Source organism: Oryctolagus cuniculus, chromosome 11 (assembly GCF_964237555.1).
Source record: "Oryctolagus cuniculus chromosome 11, mOryCun1.1, whole genome shotgun sequence".
NCBI lineage: Eukaryota > Metazoa > Chordata > Mammalia > Lagomorpha > Leporidae > Oryctolagus > Oryctolagus cuniculus.
In genome coordinates this window covers 74,109,489-74,124,369 of record NC_091442.1, presented here as the reverse complement: position 1 = coordinate 74,124,369, position 14,881 = coordinate 74,109,489, and the positions used below count along the sequence as shown (strand labels likewise).

General features: G+C 39.3%; 1 protein-coding gene across 2 annotated transcripts in view; it reads right to left on the bottom strand.

The window, feature by feature from the left end:
• LGR5 (leucine rich repeat containing G protein-coupled receptor 5) overlaps positions 1-14,881 on the bottom strand; it is a 136,879-nt gene that overhangs the window by 31,389 nt on the left and 90,609 nt on the right. For both annotated transcript variants that reach the window (XM_008256789.4, XM_002711332.5), the window contains exons 5-6: positions 2,605-2,820; positions 1,219-1,290 (exon numbers count right to left, since the gene is read on the bottom strand). In XM_008256789.4, coding sequence (XP_008255011.2) covers positions 1,219-1,290; positions 2,605-2,820 — 288 coding nt within the window. The remainder of the gene's footprint in view (positions 1-1,218; positions 1,291-2,604; positions 2,821-14,881) is intronic.

The window sequence follows — 14,881 nt, the reverse complement described above, 5'->3', positions numbered from 1 at the left end:
CTGGATCAGGTTAGAGGCTACATCCACCATGTACAAGTTGCTAAGCTCTATATGCAAATGAACAACAGCCCCAAAGGCACATGAGAAGTAGTTTTTGGTGATATTTTTTTGTCCTCTGGGTCAGAGCCAGCATTGTAGATTCAGTGGCTCTATGAGGTTGATGGCAATTGAGTATTAAAAATATGGCGGTAGGAACGAGAGCACAGATGCCGTTAAGTGTTCTGTCCCAGTGCACTCAGGATCCTCCTTGCCTTTCAACCTACTCTCATTATACTTCTCTTACTCAATAGGGCAATGAAGAGAAGCTCCTTCCTTGGAAAAAGCCTGGGGCCCAGGTGTGGTCCTCAAAAACTTCCATTGTAGCTCTAGGATAGAGTCTGGCTATGGTCAGCTGGCTGGGCTCTATTTCGACTAGAGATACTAATTAGGAACTGAACTTTTGACCTATTCTTTGGAAGAAGGATACAGTGATAAACAGTGATTTCAGAATCCGACTGGAGAAGAAAGTGAATCCCAGTTCTGCTACAAATTAGATATGTATGGTAAAATAACTTAAATTCTCTAAAGCCTAAGCTAAGATGGTAATAGCAGTTCTCATAAAATGGTTGTAAAACTATTGAAACAATATATGTCAAGTGCTTGGTACAATGTTTGGTTGTAGGTATATTTGAGATATACTCAATAATTGGGAACAATTATTATTTTCCAGTGTTTTGAATTACATTAGCATGAACCCTTGCTGTTTCCTAACGGGATGGATGCTCATCTCAGAATGCAGACTGAGCATTTGCCTAGTCTGCATCCTCTCATTCAGCAGGGAGAAGGCCATGCACCAGTCATAAGCCTAAGTGACAACACGGGACTGATCCTGGATGGAGAATACCTGTTTCTAAGCAGTCACTGTTCAGTAGAAAACATCTCATTTAACTTACAATGATTCTAACTAACTTACCACTCTAGTTAGCTGGAAACAAAATCTTAGATTTATTCTTTACTTATGTCTTTTTCTATTGTTTAGCTTTTGTGTATGTTTGTGTCTGTGAGTGAGTGTGGGTGTGTGTATATCTGTATATAAGATAAGGCCATTGGAAATATCAGCTTAAAGCTCGGACAATTAACCAAACCTAACAGCAAGTTTTGGCTTTAAGGCAATTTTGATTCCTTCAGAATATTCATGAAAACACTGAAAAAAGGGAAACAAATAAAAGGTCAACTCACAAAGTCTCTAGGCTGTGGAGTCCATCAAAGCATTTCTTTCCCAGGGAGTGGATTCTATTGTTATGGAGATGCCTGCCCAAGCACATTACAGACACTCATGAGACACTTGGCAAATTCAGGCACAACATTTTAATTACTGAAATCCAGAGAAACTCATATGAAACAATGTACCAATCATAAGAAATGAACATTTAAAAAAAAGTCTGTGTGCCCCTTTTACTCATACCAGAGATGATTCCATTCTATAGAGTTTAAATGACAGTTGCAGTTTGACTGATTAGGTTTGCGGTATCAGGGTACATAGAATAACATGAACATCATGATTAATTTAAGAAAAATTCATTTTTTTAGCACAGTTTTCAATATAAGTTGCGCAGTTTGATTTTACGATACAGAATGTGAAACAGAGATATTGACCATTATTGACGCATGGAAAGGAGGGAAAATTCTCAGTGTGCTCAAGCACATTTTCTGTTAAAACTGAATTCTTATAAAGGCTGCGTTCCCAGGGGCGGGCCATACGCTAGCAGGAAACAATGATTTCAGTGACAGGGAAAGGTGATCAGATTTCTTTGGCTGCATGAGATTAGTTATCTTGACACAGTATTAGTCTGTATGACTATCATCTTTGGCTCAATTGGTAAATCAGTCCAGAGCCAATGAGAGCAGCTGAATATACAACTGAAAATTGGACCAGCTCCCAGAGGGATTTTGGGGAAATGAATTTAAAAGGGACAAGTGAAAAAGCATAGTTGGATCTCTGAAAATGGCATTAATTGGCCATAATATTACACCACATCAGTTATACTCTTAAAGACTATTTTTCAAACTGTTACTTATTCAAGAATCATTTTGCTTTACTAAATCAACGAAATTGAGACATAATAGGGAAAAAGCTGTACGAATGTATAACTCACCATCAAGGATGAGTACTCCCTGAATTTCTTTCCCTGGTTCAAGAAGTACTTATTAGATATTATTAATATTATTCATAAATACAATTAAATTAAACAATAGAGGCATTTTCCAATTTGTCCTGAACCAGCAATCATAAAAAATACTGACTTTTTATTATCTTTGGTTATTGTACCAATTGTATAGCGTAGTGATTACCTACACAATATACAATGGGCTTTCCTAAGGCAGAAGTCATATTTTATTATCTTTGTATGCCCAACAGTGCCTGGCACTTAGCAGGTGCTCGATAAATGTCATTTAAGTCATTCACACAATTGAAACATTTATGAGGCATTTTGGGCAAGGGCTCAGTGGGTTTTCATCCTTTAAAATGTCCCCATTCAAGTTTTGAAGGGTCAGCATTTAAAGGCCAAGGTCTCCAGGTGAATTTAGAAACTGTTAAAAGAGAGCAAAATCAATAAAACTTACAGAACTACCAAGCTGGAGAGGTTCCCAAAGGCATAGTCTGGTATGTGGTGTATTTTGTTCAGGGCCAAGGTCATGGCCTGCAATGCCGATAAACTTCTGAAAGCCTGGACAGGAATTTCTGTCAAAGCGTTGTCATCCAGCCACAGGTGCCTCAGGGAATGCAGGCCACTGAAACAGCTGGGAGGCACGTAGCTGATGTGGTTGGCATCCAGTCGCCTAGGGAAGCAAGCAAACAAGAATGGACAAGAGAGTAAAGCCCAGGGGGAACATGGACTTCCCAGGGAATCCTAATGCATGCCAACCAGCAAGAGTGAAACAGAGCCAGGGCTACTCAGAGTTCTTGACATCTGTAGCAGTTTCCTCTCCTGATAGGCTCGCCTGGGCCAAGGGTAGAACCATTGCTTCTCAGTCTCCCTAGCTCTAAAACTGCAGGGTGCCGGGACTTTCTCCCAGGCTTGTGTGTAGCATGTGTTCATGCACGGAAGTGGCCTCCCCTGGGGTATAAGGTTGCAGCATGATGATCTTTTAGCTTTCCTTTCTGACACCAGCAGGCAGACAACCTCCTGCTTCCTTTCTACTCGAAGCCAAAAGAATGCCTTTGCATTCCTGGACACTTTTGAACCTATTCGACTAGTTTATTTATTAAATTCTGAGAAAAGGTTACGTCAGTCTTTGAAAGGACTTGAGAAATTTTTTTTTTTTTAATGGGCTTAATTCACTTTATTTTTCCTGTGTAAAAACCTATGTTGGAGCCACAGCTGGAGCCTGGGTCCTATGCACAGACACTCTAGGGTGAGTGTTCACAAGATGGTCCGTGAACTCTAGCTAGGGAGATTGGTGAACATAGTGTGAGCTATTTTTGAAGGCTGTTACAGACACGTGTCAGGGAGAGGAGAAGCGGTCCCTCCTCTTTGTTAGCACTGAATGAAAAGCCTGAAAAGTGTTGGCTTTCTTGTTTTTTCTTTTTTTTTTGACACTTTTAAATGAATAATAAAATGAACAGCTTTCCAGCGTCTGCTTCCTTTTTCTATACTCCCCCTTTTCTTTTCCTAAAGGAGGAAATACGTCTAAGAATAGATCTGGTTAATGAGCCATTGCAGCATCAGAGCCAGCAGAGGGAGTGCGATACTTGTATTTTGTCCCAGTCCAGCATAAATAGTGGCTGTAATTAAAACATCTTAACTTTTTCTGATGGAAGTGACAAAATGCATGTAGTCTGAAATTTTCCCCAAGGTGTATGAACAACAGAACCACCTTGACTCAGCTATGCTGACAACAGCCCTCACTTTTTTTCCCAATCTGTTTTTAAGACTCACATATTTGTTTGCATTTTCAAAGCTGGGATTAAAAAAAGGAGAGTTGCATTTTAAGCAGTCCATGTATTAGAAAGGATTAGAAAATCACGAGAGGATTTCAAAAAATGTTTTCGGAAGCATTTAAGACTAAACAGATGCAGGAAGCACACCAGGATCACAAAATAATCCCTTGCAAACCAAATTTAAACAATTTAGAAATAGAGAGAATTCTCTGTGGTAGGGAGCTAATCTCTCTGGAAAGCGGCTTCTTTACTTTTGGTCACATATGTCATGGCAATTGTCCTCTGGTTCCTACTTCTACTTACTGAATGGGAACAAACCATGCCTTGCCAACCCTGGGCCAATTTTTGATAATAACGGAGATAAGATGACTTGGAAAAAATTTTAAGGGCTGAGTGTCATAGCCCACACACAATTAAATTTCCAGCAGAATAATTATCATCATAGGCAGCAGAAACATCTCAAGGATCTGACAACAAAGGGAGCTGGAAATGTTTAGGCCAACTCAACACCATCTCTTTCCTCTTTCTACAGCAATAATGCTCTGGGCCCATGTTCAGATGAGGTACGACCTCATTAGGGGAGGAAGACGTGATTGTTTTTGTTTGACTAGAAGTGAAGCACATATGTAAACTCTCCTTAACTATGGCACTCATTAAAGAAAGGAAACTTTATAATATTAGTGTCTGCATTTTAGTTAACATATTGGCTGATTTTTGCTGGTTGCTTATGCATCAAAACTACAAGTGGCTTTCTTTCTTTTCTTTTCTTTTTTTTTTTTTTTTTGGACAGGCAGAGTAGACAGTGAGAGAGAGAGAGACAGAGAGAAAGGTCTTCCTTTTGCCGTTGGTTCACCCTCCAATGGCCGCCGCGGCCGGTGGCGCATCACGCTGATCCGAAGGCAGGAGCCAGGTGCTTCTCCTGGTCTCCCATGGGGTGCAGGGCCCAAGCACTTGAGCCATCCTCCACTGCACTCCCTGGCCACAACAGAGAGCTGGCCTGGAAGAGGGGCAACCGGGACAGAATCCGGCGCCTTGACTGGGACTAGAACCCGGTGTGCAGGCGCCGCAAGGCGGAGGATTGGCCTAGTGAGCCGTGGCGCCGGCCAACAAGTGGCTTTCAAAAGTCTTAAAAATGGAAAACCTTAAAGTTAGGTGTAAATGTTGGAGTACATTTATAGAAAAGGCTCCCAATAAATGGTATTCCTTTTTTTTAATCTTTTACAGAGAACAGATTTCGTGCAGTTCACAGATACAATTCCAAGAATACAATGGTACCTCCCTCCTTCCCTTCCCCTCTTCCTTTTTTCTTTATTAATTTTTGTGATAACACTGTACTTATTTTTAATTTTTTTTGACAGGCAGAGTTAGACAGTGAGAGAGAGACAGAGAGAAAGGTCTTCCTTCCATTGGTTCACCCCCTCAAATGGCCACCACAGCCGGCGCGCTGCGCCAATCCGAAGCCAGAAGCCAGGTGCTTACTAGTGGTCTCCCATGCAGGTGCAGGGCTCAAGCACTTGGGCCATCCTCCACTGCCTTCCCGGGGCCATAGTACAGAGCTGAACTGGAAGAGGAGCAACCGGGACAGAATCCGGCGCCCCAACCAGGACTAGAACCCAGGCTGCTGGCGCTGCAGGTGGAAATTAGCTTAGTGAGCCGTGGTGCCGGCCATGATAACACTTTAAATTTACCTTATAACCACAGGCTTAATGCTCCTCTAAATAGAGTTCAACAAGTAAAAAGTGGAGAGGCCAGTGTTCAGCAGGAATGGCGTACCTTCTAATTGCACTGCCAGGTTGTATCCACCTGGCCGCAGTGGTCCAACCCTAATTTAGAGAGTGGTATGTAGTTCACGCTCAAACGCATTATCTGGTTTTATCTCCCCCATCAGCTTTATTAAGGTATAATTACAAACAAAATTGCATATATTTATGGTGTATAATGTGATGTTTTGATATATGTGAACCTTATGAAATTATGAATTTATGCTAATTAACATATCCATCACCTCCCATACTCACTCATCATATTTTTGTGATGAGAACACCTATGATCTAATCTCTTAGCAATTTTCAAGTATACAAGACATTGTTATTATTTATAGCCAGCATGCTCTCCAATAGATCACCAGAACTTATCATTCTGTGTAAGTGAGACTTTTTACAGTTTAACCAACATCTCCCCTGAACCAGCAGCCCTGGAAACCACCATTCTACTCCGTGTTTCAGTATCTGATTTGATATTTTTTTATTTTTGAAAGAATTATTTATTTATTTAAAAGGTAGAGTTACAGAGAGGCAGATGCAGAGAGAGAGAGAGAGAGAGAGAGAGAGAGAGAGGTCTTCCATTTGCTGGTTCACTCCCCAGATGGCTGCAACGGCTGGAACTACGCCAATCCGAAGCCAGGAGCCAGGAGCTTCTTCCGAGTCTCCCACATGGATACAGGGGCCCAAGGACTTGGGCCATCTTCTACTGCTTTCCCAGGCCACAGCAGAGAGCTGGATCGGAAGTGGAGCAGCCGGGACCTGAATCGGTGCTCATATGGGATGTAGGCACTGCAGGTGGCAGCTTCACCTCCTGTGCCACAGCACTGGCCCCCTGATTTAATCTTAACAGAAGATCCCAAGGCTAAACCAGAGCATGGAATTAATTATCCAGTCACTCATACAGGTGGTTCTTACAGAACAATGTTAAGATTGTGGGCAAGTAGCTGGCAGGGTACAAGTTGTGCCTATTCAGTGAGTAAACAAAAGGCTCATATATTATATCAATCAAGCCTATTCAGGCAGCTGGGCATTCTCTACTTATATGCTTGGACAATGCAATAGTTAAGCAGAGAGGTGTCAGGTAAACATTACTATGTAATATAAGAAACTGTATACATGTAAAATATAGTTCTATTGTATACTTATCAGAAAGTAATAAAAATAACTATACAGCTCTGTTTTTTAAGTGTTTCTTTATTATCGCCCCCCTTTCTTTTTTTGCAAGTCACAAAGGGAGTTTGTGTGTACACAGCTCAGTATCTGTAAATTAGCGAAGAGATTCGGAATGGGAAGTCTCAAGTTCAAACCATAATGGTAGCTGTGTGACCATGGCCAAGTCAGTAGACATTAGCTTAGACATTTGGACAATGGAGATAATTTATATCTGATAAAGTTGTTTCATGATTAAAGGAAATAACAACAAGGATTTGTAAATATAATGGGTTCTACTGATTTTAAATTATTATCTAAAGCCAGGTAACAATTTGTGGTTTTGTCTTCTGACTATTAAACTATTCAGGAAAAAAAGGGAGAAAATCTCAAATTTTGCTTAGGCAAAAGGTGGTTAAAAATGAGTGCTAGGCCAGCGCCACGGCTCAGTAGGCTAATCCTCCGCCTGTGGCGCCGGCACCCCAGGTTCTAGTCCCGGTTGGGGCGCCGGATTCTGTCCTAGTTGCCCCTCTTCCAGGCCAGCTCTCTGCAGTGGCCAGGGAGTGCAGTGGAGGATGGGCCAAGTGCTTGGGCCCTGCACCCCATGGGAGACCAGGAGAAGCACCTGGCTCCAGCCTTCGGATCAGCGCGGTGCACCAGCCGCAGCAGCCATTGGAGGGTGAACCAACGGCAAAGGAAGACCTTTCTCTCTGTCTCTCTCTCTCTCACTATCCACTCTGCCTGTCAAAAATAAATAAATAAATAAAAATTTAAAAAATGAGTGCTAGATTGTCAGTGAATTTCAGCTCCAAGAAATGTAAACTGTTCCATTCCTCAAAACAGAAATACTTAAGAGAAGTCACCCTTATTTTGAAATCTTTAATATTATTGTTATGTGTGTGTGTGTGTACACACACTCACAAAACAACAGGGCAACGAATTTTGTTCCTGATACATTGTTGAATATAACATCTTCATTCTTTCAAAGCAGTATTGATATGTGACAGATGGCACATTCTCAGAGAATATTCCCAACAATGGTCTTGGCCTTTAAACAATCATCAACAATGTGATGGAAGCACCACACAGAACTTGCATAGCAAGTCATGCATAGCAAAATAAAACACATTAACAATAGAAATGGACTTTCCCACAATTCAGACAAATAACACCTCTTAATTATGATCTTGGAATACAATCTGAAATGTGATCATTAAGTGGGAAATGGTACCCATTTTATGTTCCTTATAATATTTACAGTTTATAGTAAAATCATAGAGAAAAAAATTTTACCCAACTTTCTAGATCATCTAAAATCACCTACATATTGGGCATACAAATTTAAGTCAAGACTCTGCCAATTACTAGTTTCGGGATTTTGGGATATATTGATTCATGTCTCTGAGGGTCAACTTTCACATTTATACAGCAGAGTCACAATATGTTACAGAATTATTGTGGAAATGAACAGAGAAAATCTGTGTGGATGAATTTTATAAACAGTAAAGTATTCTACAAATGGTTGGTTTTACTATTTGAGAAAAAATTTCACAGTCAGGGAGAGGTATTTTTTCTTTTACTTTAAAAGTTTTTTGTTGTTATTCTTCCTGTAGTTTCTCAACCATTTGTAATTACATCTTTCTCTCTAGACTGCCTTTTTTTTTTTTTTTTTTTTTTTTTTGTCATAGGGACTTGCAGAACTGCTGGTTCTCTACACTCCAAACATCCTTTAATCTATACATTCAGTAGGTTTGCTGTAGGTTTTGATGAGTGGTAAAGCAAAGCTTCCATCACAGAGAACAGAGGGTGCAAACATCTTTTGTGTTAGGTCAACAAAAGGACTAAAATGGCCAAGGATTCTCATGATGTCACCTCTCTGGGGCACAATTCTTGTTAACTGTGAGTCTCTGCAATGGTATCTCTAAGTGACATTCAACTACAACTTACAAGAAAGTTTTTAATCGCAATTTCAAGGCTTATTATGTTGAACTAAGTTCTCTGGAGGGAAGAGTTGAGGTTAGCAAACATGTCAGTTATTGGAGATTCTGCTGTTCAAGCTGGTTGGCTGGTTGACTGTCTCTCTTGGTCTTTGAGTTGCTTTTCCTATCAATGGGACATGGTCAAAAACATCACAGACTTCAATCATGTTGAATATCAAAGGAAATACTTGAAGTCTGGATAATTTCATTCATTGATGGCTACTGAGCTATGCGCCTATGAGAAATGCCCTACTCTCATCAAGCAATCTTTAATGTCTATGTAAACCTGTTCCTCTGGAAAGAGGGTGACGTACTGACTCCTGACTGTACACACTTATAATAGATGTTCCATAGAAGGATCACTCTGATAACAGGGTGTTGGAAGGATTAGGGGGAAAGTAAGAGATAACTGTAGTCATTAGAGTAAGAAATATGAATGCCTCCAAAAGTGGAAATGGAGAGGAAGAGCCTAACATGAGATATTAAATAAGAGGGTTCAAAAGCACTTGGTGACTCACCAGGTGTGGCCAGAGAGGGAGATAAGAAAGTTATGGTGATTGAGACTTTTGATCCGGGCAGACCGTGCAAGATCAAGAATGAATGCTACCCAGCATTATGTAAAGTAAAAATAAAACAGAATTGCATGTTTACTGTGAAAATAATCCTGTAATGTCAACATAGTCTATGTGGCAAAGAGCTGGAAGGTAACAAGCAAAAAATTAATCTTTTACGTATAGGCAATGGCCAAAAACCAAAAAATGTTCATTTTCTCCTAATTTTTTTAAGTACAAAGGGGTAACTCTGAAAATATCCTCTTTTAAGAGAAACAATTTGTCAATCTGTTTCACACTTCTGAAAGGAAACTTCAATTTATAAATGGCATTACTGTAGGGATTAGAGAACCTATGAGATCACTCTTGCTATTGTTATATCAAAAAATGGTCCTTTATATGTCTTGCATATGATACCTTGCCAATGTATCACATAAACTTGTATCTTTGTTTGAGAATGCCTTTGATGAGCCATTAACTACAAGGAAGAAAGCGTTAGTCAAAAGATAAGCCATTGATCTTGGCTAATTCCATATCTGAGATGACTATAATAATGTCAATTATTAACATGGGTGACTAAGAGGGAAAAACAGCTAAAAGTGTAAAGAACGTTGCAGTTGCACAATACGGCTTATAGGGATTCTTATACTAAACAGAATGATCAAGAATGAGGTTTTCATGACTAGCATTGCTATTCTGTATTTGGATAAGCATTTTTCCTTCTTAAGTTTTAAGGATATGAACAACTCTCTCACATCTTCCACATATTTGTACATTTTGTGAGACCATTTTGAACAATTCATGAATAGTTGGAGGAACACAGTGATTTAGTTCATTTATAAATTTGGAGAAATGAAAGCATTCTCAATTGTAGTTAAACATTTTCAATAAAATGAAAGTCATGTAGTTCCAAGTCTGTTTATAATATAATTCAATAAAGTACACATATTCTCTCTTATGGTATTATTTGACTACTTTGAAATTTTATTGCCTGGGAACCAGTTGGTTATTGGAGTTGAATTTCTCAAGAGATTATTGTAATAATACTTTTAGGATAAATTTTTATCTATATGAACTCATAAATTTGAATTCATATTGGTTTCTGTGATTCACAGTATTATCATAGTGGTTGCTGTTTATAAATATTTGTGGACCACAATGTGCCACCTTTTAATGAATTTCCCATAAATATGGGAAATTATTATACTCTAGGGCAAATAATTAAACATATGACTTCATGTAAACATCATGATTGCTTAGCAGGGAAATTTCTGCTTGTCTTTCTCTTCTCCATCTATTTATTTGTAAACTTATTGTGGTTGCCAGAAAGAAAATCATTGTTTTAGCTTTACCTTTGAAAAGGTAATAATAATTATTATTATTTTTGGCATCTCTACAGTTTGGGAAGACACAGTCTCCAGCAGGTTCATTGAAGTGTAATAATTCAGAGACTAGGAACTGGATGAAAAGTATTCAAAGGAACTCAGCCTTCATCTCCCTGGCATCATTGAGGAGGGCAAGACTCCAGTGAAGAATATATTTTAAGATCAAGTTACATTAAGTTGGTCAGAGATCACTGCCACTGTGAATTTTCCAACAAGGAGATGATCTACACCAGAGTAATGTGAGATGTAACTTCTTTGGTTTTATTTTTCTCCATAGAAAACAAAGACTTTCTTTTTGTTAGAGGCACCATTAGTCTCCAAGGAACCACTGGGGTTTGAAATCTAGAGTCATTTTTGAACCTTCCAGTGTCTTCCAGCCAATCATTCACCAAGTTCTCTCCACTTATCTTCATCTCTGAGACTCTCCATTTCCACTGTCTAGTTAAGTCTCTTATCTCTTCACACCTGTGTTACTGCAGCAGCCACTGAGCTGGTCTTTTTGCCTTTGATCTCTTATCTCTTTAATGAATCCTGTAGGCAGCTGCCAGATTAATTGCCCTAAAATTGTGCTCTATGTGATTCCCTGTTGAGAATCTACAATTCTGCATATCATCCCTTTCAAACCCAAATTTCCCATTCTGATATCCAAGGATTTCCATTCACCTTTTCTCAAACTTTTTTCTTATATCTCTATCCCAGTTGATATCCCAAGTTGCTAGATATTTTCCACAGTATTTCTGGGCCTCATGTCCATGAGCATCCCCTACTACCTGGCTATCCAAATGTCATTGATCTTCTGCCTTAATAATACCAGGCTTTTCCATTTTAGTCATCAATACTAAAACACGTTTTATTAACCCTTTGATCCTTTAATCTTATCCTCTTGGTTATCTCATCTTCCTTTCCCTTCTGTCTGCTTATGTTTCCTTGTCTTCTGTTACTTCCTTTCCCTTCTGTGTCCTGGCTCTGAAATCCAACAGGATCCCATATGTTAATAGAGAAAACTGGTGCCTATTTCTAGGTTTGCCTTACATCTCAGCATTGTGAGCCCCACCTCCTTGTCTTAACTCATTCTTTTTGCTTACTCCTTTTTCCCCCTTTTTGGTCTATTATTAGCAAACATCTATTATGCAGTCTCTTGTGAAGTTATTGACATTTCAGAGTCTCTAGAGTGAAATGTGTAGCCCTGAGGATATTTTCACAATAAGATACATGGTCAAGTCATGTTTCAGGTTGTAATTATACTTTCTTCTTGGGTTTTCAAACATAGTCTTCAAAAATATGATTTTGAATATGAATATTTGCTAATAGAACAGAGACAATAATGAAGATATGTTTAATTCTCTTTTCCTTTTCTATTTACTAACCCATTATCTTTGTGATTGTGCATATTGCAAAATTACCTTTGCTCGTGAGACCTGGAATGAAAATGAACATGTATTAAATAATATTCATACTTTGGTGGTTGGATAGTATGAATATATAATTCTCTTTGTGAGAAGCAATGGTTTTTCATAGATTGATTTCTTACCTGTTAATACAAAATTGTGAGGGTACAGAGGGTTAAGTTTTGAGTTTCCATCAAATCAATATAATCTGGCCCTATTTCTTAGATATCTACAATGTCAAAAGTTTCTTGGTAAAATACAACTTACTGTGAATTCTGACTTCATTTTCTATTCTTTTCCAAAAACAGAAAGTAAATTAGATTATATTTGATTACATTATTAAAGTCCAATTCGTGTCTGAGAAGTCATTCGTGTATCAGAAGCCAAACGCAAATATTGCACAGTGGCAGCCTCAGCGACATGGGCCTGTGCTCTCATTCTTCAGCTGAAGAATTCATAAGCATCAGGAGAGTTAAAGGGATACAAATGCACTTATGTGTTTTCATTATGGAAAAAAACCAAAATATCTTATATATGTGGAATAGATGAAAAATTATATCCCTTGAAACTTGATTACTGCTTCTTTCTTTATCTCAGCAATGTTACCAATTTTAATATCAAGTTTCTTAAATTTTATTCAATGAAACCACATCTATTTGGGTGGAGCAAAGAATAAGAATGCAAATAATGTATTTCAGTGGTTATCAACCATTTAGGATTTGTAGATTTAGGATTTGTAGATTTGTAATAGAACGCTAAAATCTTAATTTCTCAAAATATTTTGCATACAAATCACCTAGGCTTTTGTCAAGTAAAGATTCCTTATCAAGTAAGACTAAGTATGCCACTAAGGCTGTGGCATAGCAGGTAAAGCTGCCGCCTGCAGTGCCAGCATCCCATATGGACAGCGGTTCGAGTCCTGGCTGCTCCACTTCCAACCCAGCTCTCTGCTATGACCTGGAAAAGCAGTAGAAGATGACCCAAGTTCTTGGGCCTCTGCACCCACGTGGGAGACTAGGAAGAAGCTCCTGGCTCCTGGCTTCGGATTGGCATATGGTCATTGCGGCCAATTGGGGAGTGAAGCATCGGACATAAGACCTCCCTCTCTCTCTCTCTCCCTCTCTGCCTCTCTGTAACTCAGCCTTTCAAATAAATAAACAAATCTTTGAAAAAATAAAGTTCTCATAAAAAAATTTAAGTAGAGATCCAAGGTTTTATAGACCACATCGCATGTGGCCTCAGCTTTATCTTCCCTAGATTATCAATGGTGTTGATAGGCAGCTGTGTGCTGGTTTCAATTTAAAACAAAGCAATGCCCCACTTTTACATTCTACCTACATTAATAGCTCATATAGGAATACAAAGTATGGGTTTTGTTACTATGCAGGTTTGAAAAGAGTTCAGGAAAATAGTTTGTAGATCGTCTGGGGATCAATGGTTCAGGAGGCCAGTTCTATTCATCATGTTAAGAAACACTTAATGCAATTAGGCCAGTTAGAAAATGTTGACATAGGGGCCCCCTCCTCAGAGATTCTGATTTTAACTGTTCTGAGTGCAGCCTGGGCTTTGGAGCTCTAGGTGATTCCTGTGTGCTGCCATTATTGAGAAGCCCCACTGCAGAAGCTGTTACAAGGACAGGCAAATAAGGAGTGGTAAGCACGTGGGCCCTGTCACGTGGGAAGGGCTTCAGGGAGTGAATGTATAACACAAGGAAAACAGAGTGAACGCAAGAGTGGAAAAAGGAGGAACTAGGTACAAAAGGGGTTAAGTGACAATCTAAGCATTGACTCCATTCAGGAAGAGATGAGCAACCAAATAGAGGCCTCTCAAATGTTGGCAGCATGGATGAGAGGAGTTGCATCCTTATCATCACTCTTATTCATATGGAGTCATGCAAAGGATAAAGTGCATTCTGGAACATGAATGGAGAATGGGTAAGGAATGTATGTTTGTAATAACCATTAAACTCAAAACTTATGTTTTTATTTTTGGAACTGCTCCAAGGAAGCAAGAGAAACACAATTAAACACCTAAAATACAGAGTAACATAAAATTTTAAAAAAGGTTCCCTGTGTCCCAAACCTCTGAACTGGCCTGGTGTGTACTATGGCAGGAGGCTCCTTCAGTGGGTACAATACAGTGTCTGTAGGGTTGGTGGGTAAAACTATGTCCATAAGGCTTTCTGACAAATCTCAATTCTTAGATCAAAGCAGCAAAAATCAGCGAGGAAAAGTGTCACATCAGCACACACTGTCAGCATTCAACACCTCACCTTGATCTGTCTGCACTCTGGGCAAAGAGACCTCGATGGACATTACATAACCCAGTTGATAACAATCCAGTGTGACCAGGGGCCAAGTCTCTATCTGGATGCTTTAGTTTGGATGTGGCAAGTGTCATACCAGAAAGGCAACCCTTGGCCTTTCCTCAGGGAACACATTTTTATAAGGATTCAAAACGTAATCCTTTGTGTGAACCAGAAACCAAATGCAAGAGACACCTGGTGAACAGTAACTATCTGGACAGCAAGAAACCAAAGCTGAACACCTTTATCGGAGAGCCACCACCCAGTTCGCATGAACAAAAGATTCATGGTTTTCTCTTTCTCAAAGCGTCCACTTCTGTTTGTGTTCTGTTTGTGATCTTCTTTCAGCTGATAGTAGCTTTTGGTTACAAACTCTTATCCTTCTATCTACTGTCTGCCTTGCAGCTGTTTAAAGTTCCCATTGGCCACCACCATTATC